The 25,113-nt window shown below is 35.8% G+C and overlaps 1 protein-coding gene across 2 annotated transcripts in view; it reads left to right on the top strand.

Moving 5' to 3' along the window:
- cfap299 (cilia and flagella associated protein 299) overlaps positions 1-25,113 on the top strand; it is a 114,796-nt gene that overhangs the window by 293 nt on the left and 89,390 nt on the right. For both annotated transcript variants that reach the window (XM_066712093.1, XM_066712094.1), the window contains exon 2: positions 3,942-4,072. In XM_066712093.1, coding sequence (XP_066568190.1) covers positions 3,942-4,072 — 131 coding nt within the window. The remainder of the gene's footprint in view (positions 1-3,941; positions 4,073-25,113) is intronic.

Raw genomic sequence — 25,113 nt, 5'->3', positions numbered from 1 at the left:
TTATTAGTGGTTTTATTTGTACCTTATTGCACACTGCGTGTCGTAGTGTGACCGCCAGATGTCGCACTAGTCATTTAATTCATGTACCGTTTACGTCATGCATAGTAGTTACCCTCTGTTAGATACATCAGTTCAGCATCAATAACACCTCCAACCCCCCCTGTCACTCACACACTGTCCCTGAACACACATGCGTCACTCTGTACGTCACAAACACTCTTAGCTATTGTGATTGTAATTTGCTTCTGGCATGTGGGTCAAAGTTTTGATTTGCATCAGGCTAATCAGATTTGTTTTATTGGCAATTTATCCTTTGGGGGGACATATTGGCAGCTACTGAAAGTTATAGATTGATTTAAAATAAATGTGCTTCTGTCTTTTATTAAGCATAGCATAATATTTTTTAGAAAAACATATTTGGGAAGTGTGTATTTTAAAGTGTGAATTAAAAACTTTGCGGTTTATAAAAATATGGTGTGTGTGTGTGTGTGGGGGGGGGGGGGGGCGGTATGATAAATTAACAAAATATGAAGTTTCTCTTGTTTCATATGATTCTAATTACATTTGGGATTTTTTTTTCTTTTTTAAACAGTAATAAGAAACAATTTTATAACAGTCATTTGGATAATATAATCTCTTTAAAACTTAACAATGCAATATATAAAAAATAATAACAGCTGTTTGAAGAATGGATGGTTTTTATTTTTCTCTGCTAGAAGTGTGAACACTTACATTTCTCTTACATTTCTTTTTATGAACACTCTTGCATAGTTGTTGTAATTTTGAACTTGTAATTGTATTATGTTTTGATCTGTAATTGTACACTGTATTGCCCTTTTATAATGCTCTTATGTTTTGTAAGTCACCCTGGATAAGGGGGTATCTGCTATGAAATAAATAATAATAATTGTAAGCAGCGTACCATGGGCCCATCTCGTTAATATATCCACTCAATTTGTTAAAGTTGGGAATAGCCTATAGCCTACTAATGAATTACTAGATTGTTTCAGATATTTCCCTTATGGATGAATTAATGAAGGCTAAAGATTTAAGCTTACAGTTCATGATTGTTTGAGTGGCAATTGCTTCATTTTCATAACTTAATTATAATCTTATACTTAGGATTGCTGTGTTTGATGGCTTGTTTAATGTATGTAGTCATTGTATTTTTTGTTATTTTGTTCAGATTTTGCCTCTCCACCAACCGTTTGTTGACTTGCCAGTATGTCAGTGTGATGCTCCAGAGATCAATAATTCAATCAGGCTTGATTAATGAAGGTGCTTGAAGGTCATGTCTGTGTGTTGGATGTAGAAGCGTGGCCTTGTCGTGCAGAGCTATTGTGATAAGAATGCAACATTACAGTTCCTTGTCTGTCATCCAGTGTGTTGAAAATGATTGGAGAAACAGACTTTGGGAAAAGATAATAGAACATCTGCTCAGTATTAAATTGAAGGCTTCTGACCCGAAATAGTTTGATGTGACTCCAGTCAGAGACTCTTTTGCATTGTAGGCTAGATAGCCTTCTACAAAGCCTTCTGACTCCCAGAACAAAAATACAAATAAAAAAAAAACATTTAATGTCCCAAACTTGTACTTTAGTTAAGAGGCCTCTCGTGTTGAAAATAGTATTATTTGAAGAAGTTAAAATATAATGTTTCCTGGAATGGGAATAATGCAAAGTACAGTTTAATTAAAAAAAGGTTTGGCAACATAAATTAGATATTTAAAAAGTGATTATTATAGAATGAATAGAAAATAGCATTACCGTTGGCCTGAACACACACAGTGGTCTGGAGAAGTGAGGTCCAGGGGGAGGTGGTGCTGGTGAAGTGAGGTCCGGGGCGGGGGATTCAACTGTGCCAAACCCCTAAATTCCCCCAGGTTCAAAATATTATCCCCCAACATTTCCCCATTCAAATGTTGCCCCCACATTTCCCCCTGGGTTCGTAAAAATCCCCCAAATTTGTAATGGATGATTGTTGCCTTTGTCAGTTCTTTGTTTTACTTCAGATGTTGTCATCAATAAATAGTGCAATCTAATAAGAAGCTGTTTATAAATAAGATACATGTTTTGTGCTCACTGTTGCTGGAAGTCAGATCATGTATTTCTTACTCTTCTCTTTGACATTGATGACTTGGATTTACTTTAGTCTTTGTGTGTGTGTTTTTTTTTTTTCCATATGTACTATTAGTTCTTAATACAAGTTCAATGTATTATTATCAAAAAACCATACTGAAGTCTATTACCAACCTATATTAAGAACAATAAACTTGTAATATCATCCATTTGTCATTTTTATTACATATCCTTCATTTTTTTAAATTTAGAGCATTTTTACGTTTACATGACGGAGGGGGGTGGGGCTCAGATTTTTGAGTTGGGCCCCTGGGTGGCTTAATCCGACCTTGAATCCGACCCTTGTCTATAAAAAGCAATAATGTTTCACCATCAGTTGTATAAACATATTTCATTTACTTCCTAGAAAGATCTGTTTGCTTTACAAATGCACTGTATCTATCGTGTTGTTGCCTTAGATACACCATTTGTTTTGATTTATTTTTCCCTTTATTTTATTGACCTCTAGCAATATACAATACTACCACTAGATGGACATATTGCCCATTAATTAGGACAAATAGGAAGAAGCAGCTCTCGCTCAATGACCAATAAATACAGATGTGATGGAACCAAGCTGAACAAGGGGAGGACAGTGCTGCTCTCAAGACCTTACAGGCCATAAGTCACTAATGATGCTGCCTCACTCCCTCTCTCCTGCCTGTCCAATAGTCACACCCAAAACTCTGCTACTTCAGAACTGACTCTGATTAGCAAAGTGTCCGGATCCGTCGCTCATAAAACATGTGTCATGTGACGTCCTTGCCAGACATTTCCAACAGAGCTGACCCCTGCAGCCAGACCCGCCATGGCTGTCTCTGAGAGGAGTGGCACTGGACACCTCAGGCACAGCTGGAGCTGTTTATAGGTGCCTTGAGGTGTCGCCGTCAAACCGGCCTTGCTGCTAATGGTGTACCAAGCCGTTAATGATGTAGAATAAAAAAAATGACTTGTTACCTCACATTCAACCAAGGAGTGCTCCCTATAGTGTCCCTCGGACTGAGTGGACTGAAGTAAACGTACGTCTTTGAGAGTAAAAAAACAAGCTGAATTCTCTACACTCTTTGTTTCAATAGTATAAATTTTAAATGTCCTAATTATTCCTTGTGGGAGTTGAAACTGAAACTAGGGGTAAAACATTCCTTTAATTTTCCATAATATATGTAGTCCAGTTATATCTAGAACTTAACATAACATCTACATTGACTCGTATAAACTGGAGTAAGCGGGTATACATTGTATATTACATAAGTGTCATAGAACAGTATTTAGCTGTGAACTGTTTTTTATTTGTTGTTTAATTTAGTATTTGTGTGTTTTTCTTGTTTTTGTTGTAAATGCATTGCACCATTGAATGCCACTGAATCTTCAAATGAATCACAGCTGTCTTGAATTAAAAAAAAAAAAGCTGATGCATTGTCTGGGTTTTGCAACCAATGCACCACATTTAAGTTATCTTGCTTTTTGAAAGATATATTTTCACTCAGTGGTCAGGATGTTGAAAGCTGTATGAAAACTTGTCTAACTTAGGACATGTGGCAGAACCCTTGATCCTCCAAGCCACTGGACTGCCCACACGGTTATATATTTAGCATATCATGTCATACTTATGGTTTGCTAGCCCTGTCTCATGTATGTATCTTTCGCACAAGACCTCCTTTGTAGGAAAACATTGCTTTTGTTCCCCCATTTAATTACCTAGCGATACCCTTGTTTAACACGGCTTGTGCTAAGTGTTATGTGAAAAAAAAAGGTTTCTTCTGAGTATTACACCTTCAGTTCCAATTCTCCCAGCTCACCAGATCGTTTTCATTGCTCCTTAAGGATGAGGAGTTGGCCCGCCAGCTGGTGGAGCTGGGCTACAGGGGAAGCGGAGAGGTCCTGAAAAGGGAAGAATTTGAGACAAGAAAAGCAGCTGCAGAGGCCTCGAGGCTCTCGAAAAGAAGCCAGCAAAAGTAAGCTAATTCATCTCGACTGCAGACATGTACACGACCGTACTTGATCGCACTGCATTTTCTCTCTCGTCGTTCTGTTCCTGAATGAAAGGGAGCTGCCAATCACCCCTTTTGATGTCTTCCAGCTTCAAAAAGCCTTCACTAATGGAAGCGGAAATCAAGGTTGTCAATTTGAATAACGGCTAACCCCTCGTTAAGATGGATTCAGACAGTCTTTTAACATTGAAACAAATACATTCCAAAATTGTATTATTAATATGATTATGTTTTTATTTGATTTGTTATATTAGTTTTTGTATAGAGGTTGCCTCGCCATATTTATAGAAAAGTTCACTCACGACAACAGGTCATATATATAAGACCTGTTGTGTTTCAAAATAGTGAATACTAGGAAACAACATTTGTATTTTTTAAGGTGAGAACATTATTAGTTTATACAGTTCAATTAGATTGCACCTTCAACCATTGGAGATGGTTATATTAAACATTACACCAGATTAAAATATTCCTTTCTTTAAATCAGATAATTTTGTTCATATCTGAATTACTGAATTATATGAACCTTTTGTCTTTTTAAAAGTTGTTCCTTCATTGTCATTAAAATCAGAAGATATCCAATACCCAGTTCAGTGCCTGGACTTGACCTTACATGGGTGAATTAAGCATTCACAATTCACAATTTTCAAATTTAATATCCAGGTTATTTAGATAATATTTAAAAACAACAACTTTTTTTCTTTGAAAGATGGATCTCACAATGGTTTTATTTAAAGCTAGATTTAAGTGCTGTATCGTTTATAATCTCCAGTCATTGAAAATTAAACTACTGTAAAGATTTTCCTTCCTAACGAGTCTCTGGTTGAGAAATCGGGACCTTGGCTGCTTAAACCTTCAATTTCATTGAGCTAAGGGCCAGTGAAAACAACATGCTCATAGGCAGGGTTCTGATAAGACTGTTGCAATGCTGTGTCCATTGTATAACACGTGTACTTATGTGGTGTGGCTGCTGTCAGCACAAGAGGTCTTGGTGATAGGAGACCAAACTAAATTCACAGCCTATGGATGGAGTCAGTACTCCCCCAGACGAATACAGGACAGATACAATTTTGTCCATTATGCGTATGTGTTGAATAGAAGCTTAAGAAACGCTAAAACCTAGAGGTGGTAAAACTCATGCATATTAGCTACACTGCAGTGACTTAAGGAGTTCACATCTTAATCACCACAAACGTGATTAATAAAGCCAACATGCATACTATGTAGCCTATACCTTTGGTTTATATTTCTTGATATGTTAAACTGCTCTCAAGATAAATATCAGTAACCCCATTAATTTCAGCACTCTTTACTAGCAATCAAATACAATGTTTTATGGGTTAGACCAAATCAAAACTGTGCCCTACCCAGGGATCGCAAAGTACAAACCTGTATCCGTCTTATTTTAATTTATTGTCAGAAGCCATTGTCTATTACTTATAAATCAAAACACGACAGGGTATTCGTTTTGTAATTTACGTTTTGCGAGTAGGTCAAAGTTTGATTTCGTCTAGTCCTGTGTAGGAAATGAAGCAGTTTACTTTTATGACCCAGGTTCTCTGGAGTTCACTACCAACATATCTTGAGAGGTCAATACATTTTAATAGGAAATGCATATGTATCAGAAGAGATTAACACAATAAAATATATGTGTATTGTGACTATCCAAATTATGTTTTAGCATAGAAATAACAAATCTCCAAATGAGGACTTTAATAACATTCAACATTGGGTAAATCAATTTAACACCACCAGTACTAGTCTGTGGTGAACCTACTCAGCCCTGAACTGGTGAATAATGTGTTAGCAGAATTTCTACTCAGATTGAAATACGCAGCACAGACCTGGCAGTAGTATCTTTTGTGTGCCAAGGGCTCGGTTAACACACATTCAGATTTGACCGCATACGTAAAAGAGTGAATAAAATCGCTTTGCTTCTTTGGTTCCCAGCAAAATGTATGCTTGCAACATAAGCAGAGTAAATACCTGATAGTGACCAAAAATAGCATGCCTGCTACATTATTGTGGAGAAGAAAAAAGTTAAAGATCTGTGTGTATATCTATGTTGATCTCAAGCTGATAGGGCCTTCAAACCAATAATACATGCACCCTTCCCAAAAGAAACACAAAGTGCAAAGCAAGTTTTGGAGGAACCCAAACATTGACATCCTCAGCTTGTTTGCTTTAATTTTACTCTGGATCTATATTCAAAGGCACAGGTGTGCAGATTTTTTTGTTTATGCTGTTCTCTGCATTACCTACAAAAAATGCAAATTAAATGTTTTCACACCTGGATTCTCAAAAAGATAACAATTCTTAACATTATTTTTATCCTTCCATTTTAATGTCAAAACAGTAAACCAATGACATTATATTTACATCCACTAATTGTCTGAGACGTTTTAAAATGGGATAACAGCATGGTGTGACAACTACATACAAATACTGTTCCTAATTACTTTTAATAGGATTAGCTTGTGTAAAAGTCCTGTCCTCTAAGCCTGGGTATTAAAAGCATTCTTTCCTTCTGTCATAGAAAATAAGTGCAAGAAACCCACTAGTTTCAGAAAAAAAAAAATACGGCTTGCATTAGCATTAGTGAGAAACACAAATGCGACTTCGTTTATGTGAAGTAAACACAGAACCACAATGGCTGCATCAACAGCGTTGCTAAGTAAAACATAGGTTTCAAAACATGCCAAGTGACTCCACTCCATTCTATTGTTTTCTCAGCGTAGGTCCCACTGTCAGCGTTACAGCTATCACTCAACATGGGAAATGAATAACAAAATGAATAACATTGAAAATTGCAATGCATTTTAAAGCAGAATATAGCCCTGAAAATCCACCTGAACTTGCATTTTCAGCATAACAAATTGGTGAGATTATGAAGCACAGAAGCATGATGTTCTGCTTCTTTGTAAGTAACATTGTTAAATTAATTGGTTGTTATTAAACTACTGTTCAGGAAGGGGACTGCACACATCTTGGATATAATAGTTATAATGTACCAGATATATTCACCAAATTGGAGTACACACACTGGAACATTTGAATCAAGCCTTAGGTGGAAGGTACAGTAAGCAGTATCGCTTGTGTTTTCTGCCTCACTGTGTTTGTTGTTTATTCTTAGAATAGTCACTACAGTAACAAATTCCAGAAAAATCGCATCGAGCTTTATGAGCTTAATGAGCCTGGGAAGGATATGAGTGGTACACAAGTTTAAGAGCACCATGTTTTCCCTCGGCTTCAGGGGATTGTGTCAGGGAAATATGCTTCACTTGCACTTTCTAGCAACAGAATTTAAACCACAAATTCAGGAAAAATTTGTAAGTGAGCAGCATAAAGAATAATATAATAAACTCTATAACCCTACAGATAAAATATCTTATTTCAAAACTTAAACTACACGATCAACATGTAGCCAATATTTAAGAATGGTAATTTTTCAGTTATTACATAATATTGTAAAGTATGTCCTCAGGGGCCGACAGTGCTCTAAAGCTTACCTTACTGTCACCTGCAAACCCAAACTTCAGTGCCATTTTAATCATCAGGTTCGCTGAATGCAGTCCAAAGTAGGGAAATAAATGATAGATTAACAGAGAGAGAAAAAAAACGACCTGGGTTTGAAGATAGAGAAAATAGAACTGTAAAATAGGATTTGGGATCAAAGAAGATTTGATGCCACTTCCCTACTATGCCACGCTTGAATGATTTTCCCATTAGCAATTATAGACTGGTCTCTCTGTTGGTCTGATCTCTCAGTGTGCCTGTCAGATGGAAAAAAGACATTCATAAAGCTGGTTCAGACACTGCTGGGAAAGGCATCCCATGTGCATTCGCATCTGCTGTTCTATTCAGGAAAGCGTTTTTTTTTTTTATAATTTAATGTTTAAAACTAAAATAATTGTATAGAAATGGACGTATGCAGGTTGGTTGATTTATAATGGTCTTCACTGTCAGTAATGCACAGGTTTTGCTGTGTTGCTCATGTCAATAACCTTCTCACCTCTTGGCTATCAGATTTAAATCGGCAACTTCATGAGATACTAATTTGTCCGCCATTGGTGCTGCATAGTCTCCTGTTCTGTTTCCACTTTGACATATGTGATTATAGGCAGACACATTTTACGATATATACCTTACTGTAAAACAAGTTACTCTGTAGCCTGTACCTAATTTTCTGACGGAATGTATTCTGGGTTTGATTTCCTACTTGCATTTTCTAGGGACCTGGGTAAGACATTTTCATGCTAATTACTGTCAAGCTCTGAAATGATGGTTGATACTTTTTACCTCAATAATATAAATAATTAATACTCATGATGATAAAGTTATAAAGAGAGAAGGAGTTGCTAAGGGAATAAACGCTGAGGGAAAATATTACAACATGAAAAGCTGTACAGCTTTTTTTTTTTTTTTTTTTTTTTTTTAATACCAACCCTAACAACTGCCAAAAGGTCAGTCGAATGAGATAGCAGTGAGAGGTTATCATTTACAAACAGTGTTTATGGCACTGATAAGGAAACCTTTCAGTGGAAGACAATAATGTCATCTTAATATATGCTTAAGGTCTGCACCCCTTCTGTACATATTTTTCTTTCCTTGCTGTGAGAAATTAGAGAAAGTGCTGTGTGAATTCAATAGAGGTTCAGATATAAACTTCATATGAATGGCTTTGAGCACCTGGAAAGAATGAAGCAATCCTCAGGCTAACTGTCCTGTTGTGGGAACATCCTTGTGTTTGTACCATAAGGTCAGCCTTCTCCAATGAACTGTCACTGCAAAAAAAAAATATATATTTTTCTTAGTTTTTTTCAGAAACCTTTAATAAGTGCAGGTGTATAAATAGAGCTGTTTTGAATTAAGGGTGACCTCGCCTGTAGCCTGCATCTGATCACTGAATACTCCTGCACCTGTGGTAATAAAATACCAGGGGAGTGGAGATAGCGCTCCCAACGTTAATCACATGTCATCCTGTTGTTACACAGTTTAATGTGTTGGAAACATTCCCCTTATTGACAGCTTAGTTGTGAAAGGGGTGTTGCCTGTTAGGCTCAAAGGGACAAGGGAGTGATTGTACCCTCTTCCGTGTAAACCCCCTATAACAGTTTCTTTAGGATTGAAACCCTTATTGTAGCTCTTTCCAGTTTTATAAAAGAAACTCTGTGATCTTCTCTAGCTAGTTTGTAGATTATGAGAAAAAATCAACCTTTACCAGACTTGAGAAGTGTGACCAGCAGTTATGTTTGCTTTTATGCTATTATTCTTGGAATTATAGCTGTAATAAGTAGATGATTCAAGTGTCTGTATATCTCAATACAATTCATAGTAAATAAATACATAAATATATACATGTTATAGAATTTAAATATACATATGTTTAACTAATAGGAATATTTCTGTTAAGAGAAATTGTTAAGTGGTTATATTTTGAGAATGCATATTATTATTATTATTATTATTATTATTATTATTATTGATCTGTAGTCTGCACACAGTCAATCAAATTAAATTAATAAAACATTAAGAATACATTTGCTTAATTTCAAAGAGAAGGTTAAGCATGGGAAACCCATAGCTGTGTTGACTGTATGTAAATGTGTCTAATTTGTATCTTAATTTTTCACACTGCACTGAACACATACACTGACATTTAATTAGTATTTGTAAGACATATTCCATCAGTCATTAAATTATGTCAGCTGCTTTGGATTACTTTACCATTTGATTGTTTGTACTGAATTTAAAGCATGTCAGATATAATTCTTCTACCTACTGCTACAAATTGTCCTGTAATGGTTGCTGTAATTGTTCAGCTGTCTGATAATCGTCCTCTTACTTTTGGCTTAACAGCAACTCTTTGTCACCTGGGTGCTGACTCGGCAGAATCTGGTCAATTTAATAGGTTGTGATTCTCAACCTGAACAACACGCACTTCACTGACCTTTAAGAGCTGGGAAAATTAAAAAATAAATGTTTTTTTTTTTTTTTTTTGCAGGGGTGAAAAATATCAATAACTCAAAAAACCCCACTTCGGTAGGCATATAATGTTTATATTATTACAGTTTACCCTTTTAAAATACAGCAAATCCATACAAGTAAAAATAATAATAATGAATAGGCAAAAGATGAATGACAGATCTATATAAAATGAAAATGAACCCTGCAGGATTGTTGTGGACCTGGACAGAACCTGCCCATGAAGGCCTGCACAGCATTGTTTCTGATGTTGAATCACATCAATGAGAGCAGGGGTGGCCAACCCGTTTCCTGGAGACCTGCAATCCTGCAGGTTTTCCAGGTCTCTCTAAATTACAAATCAATTGATACCTTGAACACAGGGACATTGTGCCTAATTAAGACCCACAATTGCTTCAATTAAGCAGTTAACAATCTGGACAGAACACAAACCTGTAGATCCTGAGGCTCTCCAGGACCAGGGTTAGCCACCCCTGAATTACAGAGTTGTTTATAAGTCCAAATCCAATTACGTCACCCCTTTTGAATCGATCGGCCTGTGAATTAATTGAATGAAAACTGGGGAGTGGAGGTGTGGGGGGAGGTTGGCGATGTGTGGTCCAGGTATCTACACAGGGCGACCGGCCCACATGGGAATTGACCGGCCCACCCGACTAAAAAATGGACTGGCCCTTCTGGCAGTCTGCCTATGGTCCTAATCCTCTAACAAATCATAAAATAGCATAATTGACTATACGAACCTGCTTTCATTCTGATGTCTCCGCAGCTTTAACTGTTGCTTTGCTCTGAATTAGGAGATTGACAATTAAATCGCATCCTTCTTCATTCCAGTGTCTAACCGATCTTCCAAATTGTTTCTTTACTATTTCTACATTCCCCTCCCATTTCGTGACTACAACCTCTTTGTACCCCTAATCACAATGCAGCTGAAATAAGCTGATAGTTAGGGAAGTATTGGAAGTAAATGTTTAGCAGTTCAGTTTCTATTTACTCTGTCTCATATTGAATACGACTTCGTTGTACACACCAAATTGTATTATCAGCTTTAAATGGTATCCCTCATGCTGGTATGTAAATCATGTAGAAAACTTAATATACAACTAATTTATTATTTGATTGATTGCTTTGATGACTATTTTGTTATAATGACAATTACTAAGATTACAGTACATGGAAAAAATATCATATGATAGGATCGTAAAGTGTAACGTTTTGTTGTTTGACTAATCCAGCTTTTAATACAATATAATTAAATTATTCCTGTTTCTTCCAGGGGGGAAAGCTTGTTTTATTTATATGGACGTTTGAGCGGTTCGTCTGATTTCAGGCCAATTGCTTATTTTCGCACTCTGATTCCAAAGCAGAAACAGGAGGAACACACATCCTGCGAGCTCCTGGTTAGCTACCACTTCCAATCCTGTCCATTTTTGGCCACTTCTGAATACTCATAGGTTTAGTCATTATGTGGCACATGGTGGATTTCAACCTGCAGGACGAAGGCTGTGTGAATCATGCTAAAAACAAGGTAGCAAGTTTAAACTCCCTGATACTGTTTATTATCCAGTTCATCATATTAAGGATTTATGTTTTAACATATAATTCTACAGAGTGGATTATTTGTTATTTGGATATATGAAATACAGTTAAGTGCAAGTATGAATGCTATTATAAAAAATAAAGTTTAGCTGCTTTACTGGATGTGTAATGTGCAGAATGTGGTCTCTCTGAATGAAGAATCCTGCAGGATAGTTTGCTGTTCTGTTGCTCACACCGTCATTAGATACCTTCCTGTTTACAAGTTAAATTTTGTGGCTAACTATGCATCGGAGAGCGGAATCGTTAAGTTAGTTGGTGACATGTAGGAGATGATAAAAATAGAATGGGCAGGTGCAGGCAATTCCATATGCAATATGTAATTTGTATACATTTAAATAAACTTTTGTAATAACAGATCATTCTGAGGAATAAGCACAAATTGTAATCTATTTGAAGTGGTGAGAGTCTGGAAAAAACATAGTGACCATAATTAACTGCTCAGAAGGATTCTTTTTGATCAAGCAGAGGAACACCAAGCTTGTTTATTCTAAACACATTGATCAAATATTAAGCCAACCAATTAAAACTGGTTAACCACATTGGGGAAGGAAAAACTGAAAATACATTTGAACTGTTCAGGGAACTGACTTTTCAACAAACGGTTCAGTTTCTGTAAATAAAGCAGTGTGTACTCCGGATGTACAATACCTTAACATTTTGAACCTCTTTTCTGTATCCTTTGTGCAAGGTAATTTACAAAATTACAACATTTTACAAAAAAGAGAGAGATGTTTTCTGTTGAGCATGTTGTGTAATTTACACAGGTGTCACCAGAACAGTAGAAATCAGGACCTGCCCATTATTCCCACGCTTCAGTATCATATCTGAACAAAGGCAGTGTTTTTTTTGTTTTTTTTTAAGGTATTCGTGGCAAGTAGTGTATATAAATAATTTAATTTAAACCTGGTGTTATTACAGTATGGAAACAGAGTATTGGTTTGAAGTTTTCAAAGCTACTTTGTTATTTAGTTTTGTGTATTCCACTAAGACAGAATCTGTCAGCCTGCAAAATCTCTCTTCTATTGTTTCAGCAATCATATTCCAGTGTATGTAGTTTGCAAGAATTTGTAATCTTTTTAAACTTTTGTTAGAAAATGCCATAGCATATTGTATTTTATAAATCCATTGTTTGCAGCATTTGCTGTAGGAAATTCATCTGGTACTTAAAAGGATTATGTTTCTTACATGAAACAGCTATATAAAAATCAGCTGACTAAACATCTTCTTTCAAAGCATACAGTTCCATCTTCAAGTGGCTTCTTGCCTTTTTGAGTACTGAAAAGGGTTTGGATTATGCTAAAATAAAGCCTTCCTCTTTAATTTCCTTAATAGAGATTTCCAATGGATTACCAACTCAAGACTTTCCATTCATCTTTCTGACATAAGCACTGTAAAATGTCTTCCCACAGGATGTTGCAGCACAGTACAACTCGTGTAGGCTAGTGATATGTAAAGTGATTATTTTATTTTATTTTTTATTAAGTTTCAGAATAAGTTAATGAACTTAATGATAAACCAAAAAATACTCGAAACGAATAGCTTATTGAATAGAATTATTGGTGTTTTAAGTGGTTAAAATAATAATGATTAAATGGTTATTTGCTAATAATATTACATAGTACTATGCTGTGTTAAACTAACAACATGATGCTAATGGCATGTTAGTTAACATTTTGGTTTTATTTTAATTTACAAACCTTAATAGTATAGTTTTAATGCAATAAACATCCTTATACTTGTGACTTTTAGAGTTCTCTGTTTATAATAGATGCACAGTATAGTATGCTATAATATTTTCATAAATAATTCTCAATCCCCTGCTTTTTGTGATGAACACATAATTCGGCCTCTGGTATTTCCTGTATAAAGAGAAGGAAATGTTTCTGACTATTTCCTACTGTACATTCCACATTTTTTAAATGTATACCTTACACATGAATAACTAAAAAAAAGTGCCAAAGTCCTTCTCAATATATTTCCCAGACATTTAATGGAATCACCACCTTCAAAAGAGTATTTCCTGCAGAAAACTGTAAATTGTTATTTGAAGTATTTGAAATACTCATAACCTGCAGTCATGAAGGAGGATTCTATTATGACACGTTATTAATATAAATCTTAGATTAGATTAAATGCACATGTATCCTATATTGATATAAACATAATTAATTACATATGGTTAATACATATGTATTACAAAAAAGCGAATTGAAACAATACTGGAAAATGTAGTCCGGTAAATGAGTTTCCTCTTTGAATGTTTTGGTGTAAATTCCTGTGAGTTAAAGATGCTACACATGCTGATAACATCCCGTGCTGTGAAGCCGAGTGGGAGAAGTTTGTGGCAAAAGCCAAATGGCTGTGGAAATAATTTGTGTCCAGAAGAAAGGAAGTCTGAATGGGCTGTCAAGTGTGTGCTCCGTATGTGGCCGAGGGCCGTGTAGGGGAGAAGGACCCTCGATGGCTGAATGAAAGCCTTTGAAGATAGACATCTCTGCTCTGTTTCATGGGTGCATCAAGCCAGGCATGACTACGATCTCTGTCTGTAGCCACTATAGGAAGAATGAGAGCGCTCCCTAAAAAAATCAACCACTTATTCGGATGTGAGCAATTATGTGAAAGCAAAGATGTGTAATAAAAAACCTCGACTGTGAAGATATTCCATAAGAATGAAACAGCGCTAATTCATTAAAATGAAGGAAATATGCTTTTAACTCCCTTTAATTTTCTAGAGTGGGATTATTTTTCCGGTACAAACGGTTCAGATTTGATAATTGTATGAAAAGTTGTCAATTTTTAAAGACTACAATACTCCTGTTCAAAGTCAGAAATAATATAAACTCACATTGTTTAATTTGAATTTAGATACAATACAATAACATGCTCATGAGGAATTTGCTTTTATAGTTGTAAATTCAATTAACTGTTTTACATTTTCTGATACCATTTATTGATTTCCTTTAACTGCCAAATCTGTACTTGGAACATCACCTTTCATTATGCTTGAATTGCAAAGATTTTTGTAACAGTTAATGCAGTTAGATCCAATGTATATACTGAAAACGAATTAAAAAAACATTTAGATAAAACAGCTATGCAACATTTGCCGAAGCTTATCTGGCATCAGAATTAAAAGTTGTTCACCGTTTGCTAGTTTTCAATAGAAAAGAGCAAATTTCCTCTGATGGGAATCCACATGATGGCAGTTCCTCTTAAATAGAAAACTCATTCTTAAAAGGAAAAGTTTAAACTCTTTTGGGAACCATTCTAAGTACAATGAGGTAGGCCTAGACCTTCCTGAGTCGTCTTTGTGTGGGTTTTCAACACATATCTGGAACAGATAAATTAATCTAGTGTTTAACATGCAGCTCTTTTTAAAGTAAGGCATCCTGTCGAATTGAAGCACACCTTCTTTTCTTTTTCTTTTTTTAAACAAAGAAGCTGCTATTCCCAGTGGGTCAGCCGGATATTATATTGAAAACAGAGATGAGAATGACAAGCCTATTGAAACCCTTTAAAACCCTGTGTCTTTTCTTTCAGTTTCAGATAGATGTTATTTTTCTAACTTGACAGCTCTTTTCAGGTACACAATGAACTGCATCAATAGTCTCCACATAGGTACTGAAATCCAAAGAAACATACTGTGCATAAACAATAGAAATTGCTTACTCTCTGCTTATTATATATAACTGCAGTATAAACAGAGGACAGCTGTTCCTTCTAAAGGCCTACACAGACTATCACATTGGTGTTTCTTCATAGTTTGCCCTGTTAATATGGCTCATTGTGAGGATATAGATAACATTGGCTTGGTTTAAATCTTTGTTTCCAAGGTGAATAATGTTTTTTTTTTCTTCTTACCATGTTGTCAGAGTGTAGTACAAGTCAAATGTGTGGCAAAGTTGCATCTCAGGTGAAGACCGTTGTTTCACAACAAAATCAGGCCTTTTTAAAATGGCAGTGCTGCTTTTCAATCTGATTCACTTTCTGAATTTCTGCATAGTTTACCTTCTGCAAGATTAATCAGGAATCAGCATTAGCTTCTTGTATTTGGAACTTTTCTGATGGTTTAACATTACAGACCTGTGGGTCTACCTGTATAGTAGATTAAAGCAAGCAGTGGGAGACTTGCACTTTGACAATATTTTATTTCTATGACAGTTCATTTCTCATTCACAAATTCAGTAATTGATTTGCGCTTGATTTGTCTGTTGTTAGTTTTAAATGAAATGTTTGTGGCTAGTAGACCTAGCCACCTGTGAGGCCTACTAGTTGCTTTACTCTTGTAGTAAATGTGAAATGGGAAAACGTGCTGGGAAGGGTTAAGATTAAGGGTTACAAATTAAATTGATTAAATATTTATTAACTAGAGCAATTTGGGAAATTATTAAATATGCTTGTTGTAGTACCCAACTTCTATAAATGTTTAAAGGCCTGTAATTGATCATTTGTATTTTTATGAATATTATATAATAATTCAGTTTTCATAGTTTTGTCTTTCATTAATTTATAATGCGTCACATCCATCTCCTAAATTTCCAGATTCTCTAGATTTCCTAGGGCTGTTGTGCCCCAGATTTTGTTAAGGGATTATTTGGCTACTCTAGATTAAGTGATGTCGTCTGTAACATCTCCATGTTGGAATCTACCTGGAGCATGCAATCTCCCGCTTCATAGTTCAGCATTACTTTCACAGTCTGATGCATCTCTCCTTGTACTCTGACAGGCTGCAATGATGCATGCAAGCATCTTGGTCTTTAGAAGATTCTGGTCACAAACACTGAGCCTTGTGTAGGTCATTCAATATAATATATTCTAGCTCTGAAACAACCTGTTTTCAACCTACAGCACAGGAGATCTGCAGAAAGGGACTTTCTTTTTCTCTCTTTTGCTTGAACATCCCTCTGGTTAAACACCTAGGAGCAAATAATAAGCTCCCTTTCAAGATGCTTAAATCCTTGTGGCAGCTTAAGTGCCTAAGTACAAAAGTCAGCTAGTGCTAGTTTGTCTTTGGACAGACTGGATCAGGTAGGTGGGGGGGTTCGTGAGAAAAAGCAGAATGCATAGGATGACATGTAGATGTTTCTCTGTTTGGTCCTCAATTATTTGTATGTCGCTTATTTTAAGAACACATTCTATAAGCAGCAATACTTTTTAGGATACGTTGATACAAGGAACATGACTCAACATTAAATCTAAACTTTGACCTACCAACATATCCCTAATTACACACTAAGTAGGCTACTTGATGGTAGCTTTGTGTTTGCCAGAGGCCAATAGAAACCCAGCCTCAAGTACTGGGCTTTTCACTTTGCAGTTGGATTGGAGTTTTGTTTTAAAGGGTGTGTAGTGGGGTTTTGAAAAGTATATGCTTCCCCATGTGTTTAAATTTTACTGCTCATTGTTCAAATCCTGACAGTTACTGTACAGTAAATACTTGGTCTGTCTCCCTTATTCAGGCAATAATGAACAAAATGTTTGCAGAGATTTTTATTTAGGTATTGCTTTTATCGTTCCTCTGGAAGGGGTCAAAAGGTTTACTGATATATTTTAACAGTTCAGGTATTTTTTTCCAGTAATGTCATGCAAATAAAATCGATACACAGTATTTTCTGAGAAGGATGTTGATGCTTGTGTGTGTATGATATTATATTGCATGGTTGATGAAGGAAATTCCCGGAATCCAGGAATTCTAATACATACATGACAGATTGCACGTAATCATGGAAGTAGTTACTCACTAAATAAAAACAAATGTACAGTCTTGAAATTTGTAGCTGATTAGCCCTCACCAGCTTTATTTGACCACTTTGGATTATAAGATTTGTCAGGCTGTTTACATGAAATCCTGTAAAAAGCTCACAGCTGTTTGTGTATGCTGTCCATTTGTTTTCTAATAATGATCAACACGGTTTATATAAGATTCTTGAATAATTTGTAAAGATAGCTTATGTTAATGGAAGCACGTATGCCACATCGATCGAACCTAAACAAATTGGGACAATCTTTTCTTCTTTTATGAATACATGTGTTTGGTGGTAAACACAACCAGTTACCAGTCAGTGAATGTCATATGATCAAGAAAGGCTACAGTATCACATATTCAGGAGACAAATCCTGCAAAGTCGGATCCTCACTTTACAGAAACAAAAGAAAGTGAAAGTTGCAATATATGCATATGTATCCCCTACATTCAGGCCTTTACTTTGGGCTCCAGGGTCTGTAATGGTGGAGTATTCTCGATTAAGTGTTGAATACTGCCACAGGGGTGGAAGTGTTTTTTTCATTAAAAAACAAAACAAAAAAACATGTGCCATAAAGATACTGGACAAAATTGTCATCATCTCCTCCGTAGTTTGGCTGCTTGAGGTATTGGAATATTTGATGTGTTCTGCAGTGATAAATTGGTATTATGTTAATCGTAGCTCCATCTCCATTGTGGCCCTTATAGATTTAGTGGACAATTTCCAAAGACCACCAACAATTTGATTAAATGTGATTACTTCTCTCCACCCCTCCCTTTAAGCAAACAGATGTATGTAGAAACTGTGGGAGCCATAAGACACCGTTAACTCAAATTTCAAGCAAGAAAGCTCTGAAAAAAGTTCTGAACACAGAGCAGATAACTAGTAGTTTTCTAACCTGATATATAGTTGTAGTTAAGAAGCTACAGAAGCAATGTTTGCAGGTAATGTTATGTAAATGTCATTTAGTTCAAGAACAGAAGTAAAGTTTAATTCCGAATGTGATAAATAAGGTGTACAACTTGTTTAAACCAGTTTACATATTCCACCTTTGTATATACTATGGAGCCAAGTGTGTGATTTTGGCAGTGGATACACATTTCTACAAAACTGCACAGAAATGTTTGTAACTTGTATTCAATTACTGTTTTTTGTCACAGTTGAAAAACATCAGATGAGGAAAATGCACAAATAGTGTTTGCTTACAGAACTATACTCTATAATATATTGACTATACATAATGTATGGGATTGAAATGTATAGGAAAGTTGTTGAATTTGAAAGTCTGTTTGTCTGGGGAAGTATTCAAATGCGATTGATTTCTCTCTCTAGTGTTGAGTTGAAGTAGAAAACATCACCTAGTTTCGACCTCTTCTTTCCCAGAAGCCAAAAGTACCTAACTTATTATAAATACAAGGTAAATAATTACAGTGTATCTTGCTCAGTTAAGGTCTGCTTGTTTAGTATCAGTGTACACCTTTAAAAATAAGATGTATCTTTTGTGAGAAATTATTGTTGAATGGAGTTTAAATGAAGTGTAACATATTCATCTGTGCTTAAGTTGCTTTTGCATTAAGTTGTAATTGTGCGCTATTATAACCTGATGAGAACGAAACCACAAATGTGACATCTGCAAACCAGAGGGAAGAAAAAAAAAAAAAAAGAAAAGCTGAATGTTGTCTCTGATATAAGCAATAAAAAATATGGAGCTACTGAATATTGAGATGTCATGTTATTGATCCTCATTTTGTTTTCCTGCCAAGAATCATGCTTGCCAGTTTTGGACTTTTGAAAGTATTAAGCAGCACTTTTTGGGAGTCTGATTTTGCATGTAAAATAGTAGAAAGGTAGTGAGGATTGTATTTTTTCAGTACAGAGGTTAATGAAAATCAGAAATCTACACAAATACTTGAGATTTGTTGCTAATGTCACAATAACAAAGGTGATTTTATGTTTTCTGAGCCCAGTATAAATGGAAACCGCATGTTGTGGCAGTTACATGTAGTTTATATTGAGTGTACAGTCAAGTCAAATTATTGTAGATTTCTTTGATCCTCATACTTGCTTTGCCTCTCGGGTCTTTTTAAGGACCTACAACTATATTCAAAAGCATTATTTTGGCTGTGAGAATAACAACAGTTGAAGGAGCTGTGTTGCATTAGCACTGTCAGATTTGCGCTTATCATTTGGTAGTTTAAGTAAGGTTTAATTCTTGCCTGGCATCCCACCCATCTACGTACAAATACTGTTACATGATATCACTGTTATGTTGCGAATCATGATTACAATCATCAAATTATTAAAGATATTGTTCCTGACATTTAGAAAATCAGATGAAATACTTTATGAAAGGAATGACCAAAAAGATACACTAACTATTATATGATACCGGGATGTATTATGTTAATAATAATAATGAATGAAAGGAAAATGTATCATTTTTATTATTTCCATTAAGGAGTTTGACTGTAATAAGATGGTAATTCCGGGTTGGCAGGAGAAAAGCACTAGTTTCTCCCACTGTTAGTATACTCATATTGTTGAGTGACACTTCAATTAGCACACGTGTTTTGCTATGGGCAATTTACACCATAGAATAGAACTAAACCCCTCCCTCCGGTTGTTTTATTTAGTTTGTTGCCTGCCAACCTGACTCTTCTATGTTGTTTACCTAGCCTGAAGGTATTTCAGGTGCCATCATGAGCTATCTATATATTTTATTGTTAGGCTTAGTTGATGGGATACAGAGGACACTACTAACAAGTCTAAAATGGTTTTAGCTTTCATATGCTTCTTTCTCTTTTAGCTTAAAACTAAAGCAACATTTTCCATGTTCTGTGTTTCTGCTTACCCTAAAGGGGATGCCAAGTAAGTGTTGATTCTCAAGGAATCGCTTTATTATTGAGAGTTCACATCTGCCAGGCGATTGAAAGTTCAAAAAACTTGTTTTTTTCACTGAGAAATTAATTTAATACCTCAGGAAAGAAATAATCCTTTAACACAACATCTGCTGCCCTTTGAGATTTTAATATCTGAATCTACAAGTCTTCCTCAAAAATATTTTAAGAATGAGAATTTGGCCAATTCTTGAGTATTTGTTTATATATAAAATTTAGATCAGGCCAAGAATTAAAGTGGAATGTTAAGCTCTTTCCCACAAACAACTTTTTAATGACATTACATTAATAATGGTTAAAATTATTTGCTGTAACAGATTTTGGCTTTGTTAAGAAATGGAACGTCAGCAGTTTAAGGATAATTAGAGGTTGGTATGGATCACATTTTTTGGCATAAATGATAAAATAGCAAGGACTAAGAGCTTAGGGCCATGTGCTATATTGAATTTCTTTTATATTAGATTCCATGCAGTAAACATTGCTTTTCCTCTCAGCTGTAAAAACAGATAGTAAAAAGGTACTAGAGACAAGTTGGAGGACAAATCTTTTGTGTGTGTGTGAGTGTGTGTGTGTGTGTGTGTATGTAGGTCATTGCATAGTTAAGTGCAACCAAATGGGAACATTTTTGAGTTTACATCATTGAATATAAATTATTTCATTTTTTGGAAATAATTTTGACATCAGTTTTTAATGGAAAATATGATTTTGAATTATGATAATCATGAAGATGATGATGATGATTAGGAAGAGGAAAGAGAATAAGAATATGATTGTCTTGCCAGTGCAATAATAAGAGATACTAATGCAGTGCATATTTGCAAAAGCAAAACATAATTTTATTCTTCAACATCATGCATTGCGTCAGAAAAACAACTTGTGGGTTTAAATATTTTATTTTTAACATGAACCTAAACCTTAAACAGACACCCAGACTCACCATGTGTTACTTAGAAGAACAATAATTTTTGAACCGAATACCCATGCTGCTGATTTCCCCTTGCTTCAGCATTTAGTTATTTAAAAAGGAGATGGGAACAATGCTTTAAAGGGGGTCAGTCAGGGATAGCCCACACAAATGGATCTGCTGGCCAGGCCAGGTGGGATGTCCTGAATTTAGAGTTTTTATTATAGAGTTTAACTTAAGAATTTGAATAATTCACTGTGCAAATATTAACTTTGTTTGTGTTCCTTGAATTTAGCACATGAAAGATTATACACAAAGAAAGGCATCTAACAAATCTCTCAAACACGTACTCATTAATCTAATAAAGCTCTCAAATATGCTTGGCCTGCTTTTTGTGCTTATTTTCACTCTGCAATAGCAGCCATTTAAAAACAAATCAGTCCTCTGAAAAAAAATGACAATGATGCCATAAAGGTGTCAGACTCACTACAAGTGAGATGCAGAACGATTAAATAAATGGTTTGAAAAATCCAGCAGGGAAAAAAGTTAATTCTGAGCACTAATGTTGTTTAAAGCCAGAAATATCAAGCTGTACTCTGTTAGGGAGACATGGCTGAATGTTTTCCAATGTTGATGGAAAATCTGTCAAATTGGCCTCTCTCAGGTACATTCCTATGATTCATGTAGAAATGAAAAAACACAAAAATAAGTTTGTCTCACATTGTATATATAGTGCTTTTCCAATAAATTAATAATATATAAAATACCCTTTCCACTAATTGCACACTCCATTATGTCCAATAAGATACACAGAAGGATTAATGACTGCTGATTGTACACTTGAAAGAAATTTAAAAAAAAACTGAAAAAGTCTGGAAAATGTTCATGTGTATTTTCTGATACAAATGTAATGAATGAAACAAAACTCACAACCAAAGCCTCTTTTGTAATAAAACTTAATGCTTTAATATTGTATTCTCACGTTTACATACAAGTTGATATTTTTATTTGTATTGTATTTGCAGCAAATTATGATTAGATTTTTTTTCAGCCACCTATAGGCAGATGGTGTAACCATAATTTTCTACACCTTATTCACATATACATTTAAACCCTACACACCAGTGGGTTCAATTGATGTGATACAATTCTGTATACCAATAATTTGTCACATTTGATTACCAATTTTGTATTTCAGTCTGAAATATCACAGCATCAAACAGACACACATTTACACTTGTTTAATCACAATAGTCAGTTGGAATATATCTAACTGTGATAATATCAATAGGTATATAAAATAATTACCAGGGTAGATCAGAAGAAAACCTGTTCATTAGTCTCTGGCTCTTATTAAGTAAATAAGTCCTTATCTCGGACTATGCGAGCCAATCAGATTTCACTATTACTATATATTATTAACCAGTATGCCTACAGAGCATACAAATCCAGTGGAAACAGTCCTATTTTATAGTGTTTGTTATTTTTGCTGGCCATCCTCCCAGTAAGAGAATACACTTACAACCTGTAAAGTCATTAAACTTTCTTACTTTAGACATGTACACTTTGGAACCAAAACAAATCGAAAGACCTGACGCGGAATCTGAATGCCTCCCTGTTAGTTTTAGTACAGCTTCAAAAGTGTAATTAGTCAACAAAAAAGAACCAAACACATTTATTTATCATAAAATAATTATCTACATAACATAATTGATGATAAAATAGGGTCCTGGTTTGATATTGCCTGGCATGGACTTGACTTGGGCTTTTTAGTGGAAAGATACAAAACAGGAAACATTTTAGTGTGTATAATTAGTCTCAGGCTCCACGGTGCTTTCAGAAATGAAAAATGTTTTGGAGAATCGCTCACCCACCCAAACCAACACTGTCAATATGCTGTCTCCTGATTTAATGCTGGCACATACATTTTGCACATAAAATTAATTTATGCAATATGTATGTCAAACGAAATGTAACATTTAATTATAGCATTCAACTTAAATGAAAAGTAAACCAATGAGGATGTACAGTGAGGGAAAAAAAGTATTTGATAACCTGCTGATTTTGTACGTTTGCCCACTGACAAAGAAATGATCAGTCTATAATTTTAATGGTAGGTGTATTTTAACAGTGAGAGATCGAATAACAACACAAAAATCCAGAAAAATGCATTTCAAAAAAGTTATATATTGATTTGCATGTTAATGAGGGAAATAAGTATTTGACCCCTTCGACATAGTACTTGGTGGCAAAACCCTTGTTGGCAATCACAGAGGTCAGACGTTTCTTGTAGTTGGCCACCAGGTTTGCACACATCTCAGGAGGGATTTTGTCCCACTCCTCTTTGCAGATCCTCTCCAAGTCATTAAGGTTTTGAGGCTGACGTTTGGCAACTCGAACCTTCAGCTCCCTCCACAGATTTTCTGTGGGATTAAGGTCTGGAGACTGGCTAGGCCACTCCAGGACCTTAATGTGCTTCTTCTTGAGCCACTCCTTTGTTGCCTTGGCTGTGTATTTTGGGTCATTGTCATGCTGTAATTCCCATCCACGACCCATTTTCAATGCCCTGGCTGAGGGAAGGAGGTTCTCACCCAAGATTTGACGGTACATGGCCCCGTCCATCGTCCCTTTGATGCGGTGCAGTTGTCCTGTCCCCTTAGCAGAAAAACACCCCCAAATCATAATGTTTCCACCTCCATGTTTGACGGTGGGGATGGTGTTCTTTGGGTCATTCCTCCTCCTCCAAACACGGCGAGTTGAGTTGATGCCAAAGAGCTCGATTTTGGTCTCATCTGACCACAACACTTTCACCCAGTTCTCCTCTGAATCATTCAGATGTTCATTGGCAAACTTCAGACGGGCCTGTACATGTGCTTTCTTGAGCAGGGGGACCTTGCGGGCGCTGCAGGATTTCAGTCCTTCACGGCGTAGTGTGTTACCAATTGTTTTCTTGGTGACTATGGTCCCAGCTGCCTTGAGATCATTAACAAGATCCTCCCGTGTAGTTCTGGGCTGATTCCTCACCGTTCTCATGATCATTGAAACTCCACGAGGTGAGATCTTGCATGGAGCCCCAGACCGAGGGAGACTGACAGTTATTTTGTGTTTCTTCCATTTGCGAATAATCGCACCAACTGTTGGCACCTTCTCACCAAGCTGCTAATAATCTCCTAATCTCAGCTCGTTACCTGTATAAAAGACACCTGGGAGCCAGAAATCTTGCTGATTGATAGGGGATCAAATACTTATTTCCCTCATTAACATGCAAATCAATTTATAACTTTTTTGAAATGCGTTTTTCTGGATTTTTTTGTTGTTATTCTGTCTCTCACTGTTAAAATACACCTACCATTAAAATTATAGACTGATCATTTCTTTGTCAGTGGGCAAACGTACAAAATCAGCAGGGGATCAAATACTTTTTTCCCTCACTGTATATACATATGTGTATGTGTGTGTGTGTGCTTCCCCTGGGAACCTTTATTATTTGGCTACTTGACTGTGGACAGATATATTTATGATGTGCCATCTTTCAAATTAACAGATATAAAGCAGTTAATTAAGGTGTGGTAAGTGATTTACTTTCAGAGGAAACTGTAATATACTCTTGACACACTTTTTAAAGGTATTCTTCATGGTCTCAGCGTGACTGCTGGTGTTTCTTTAGCTACTGGACAGGGTAACCCCATTCGCTAGCCTCCACAGCACCTGTGTTTACATTGAGGCCTCGGCTCACATGACCCAGCAGCAATCCTTCACTCACTCAGGAGATGGAGTGTGCTTCCAGCTTGTAAAAATGTGCTGCCCCTGCACTTTCACTAGCATGTGATTCCTCTAAGACTTTAAGGGATTGGCCAGGAAGTAATATATATTACATTC

This window comes from Amia ocellicauda, chromosome 8 (genome assembly GCF_036373705.1).
Source record: "Amia ocellicauda isolate fAmiCal2 chromosome 8, fAmiCal2.hap1, whole genome shotgun sequence".
In the NCBI taxonomy this organism is placed as follows: domain Eukaryota; kingdom Metazoa; phylum Chordata; class Actinopteri; order Amiiformes; family Amiidae; genus Amia; species Amia ocellicauda.
The sequence above is the reverse complement of the archived record's forward strand: the minus strand, read 5'-3'. Positions and strand labels throughout refer to the sequence as shown.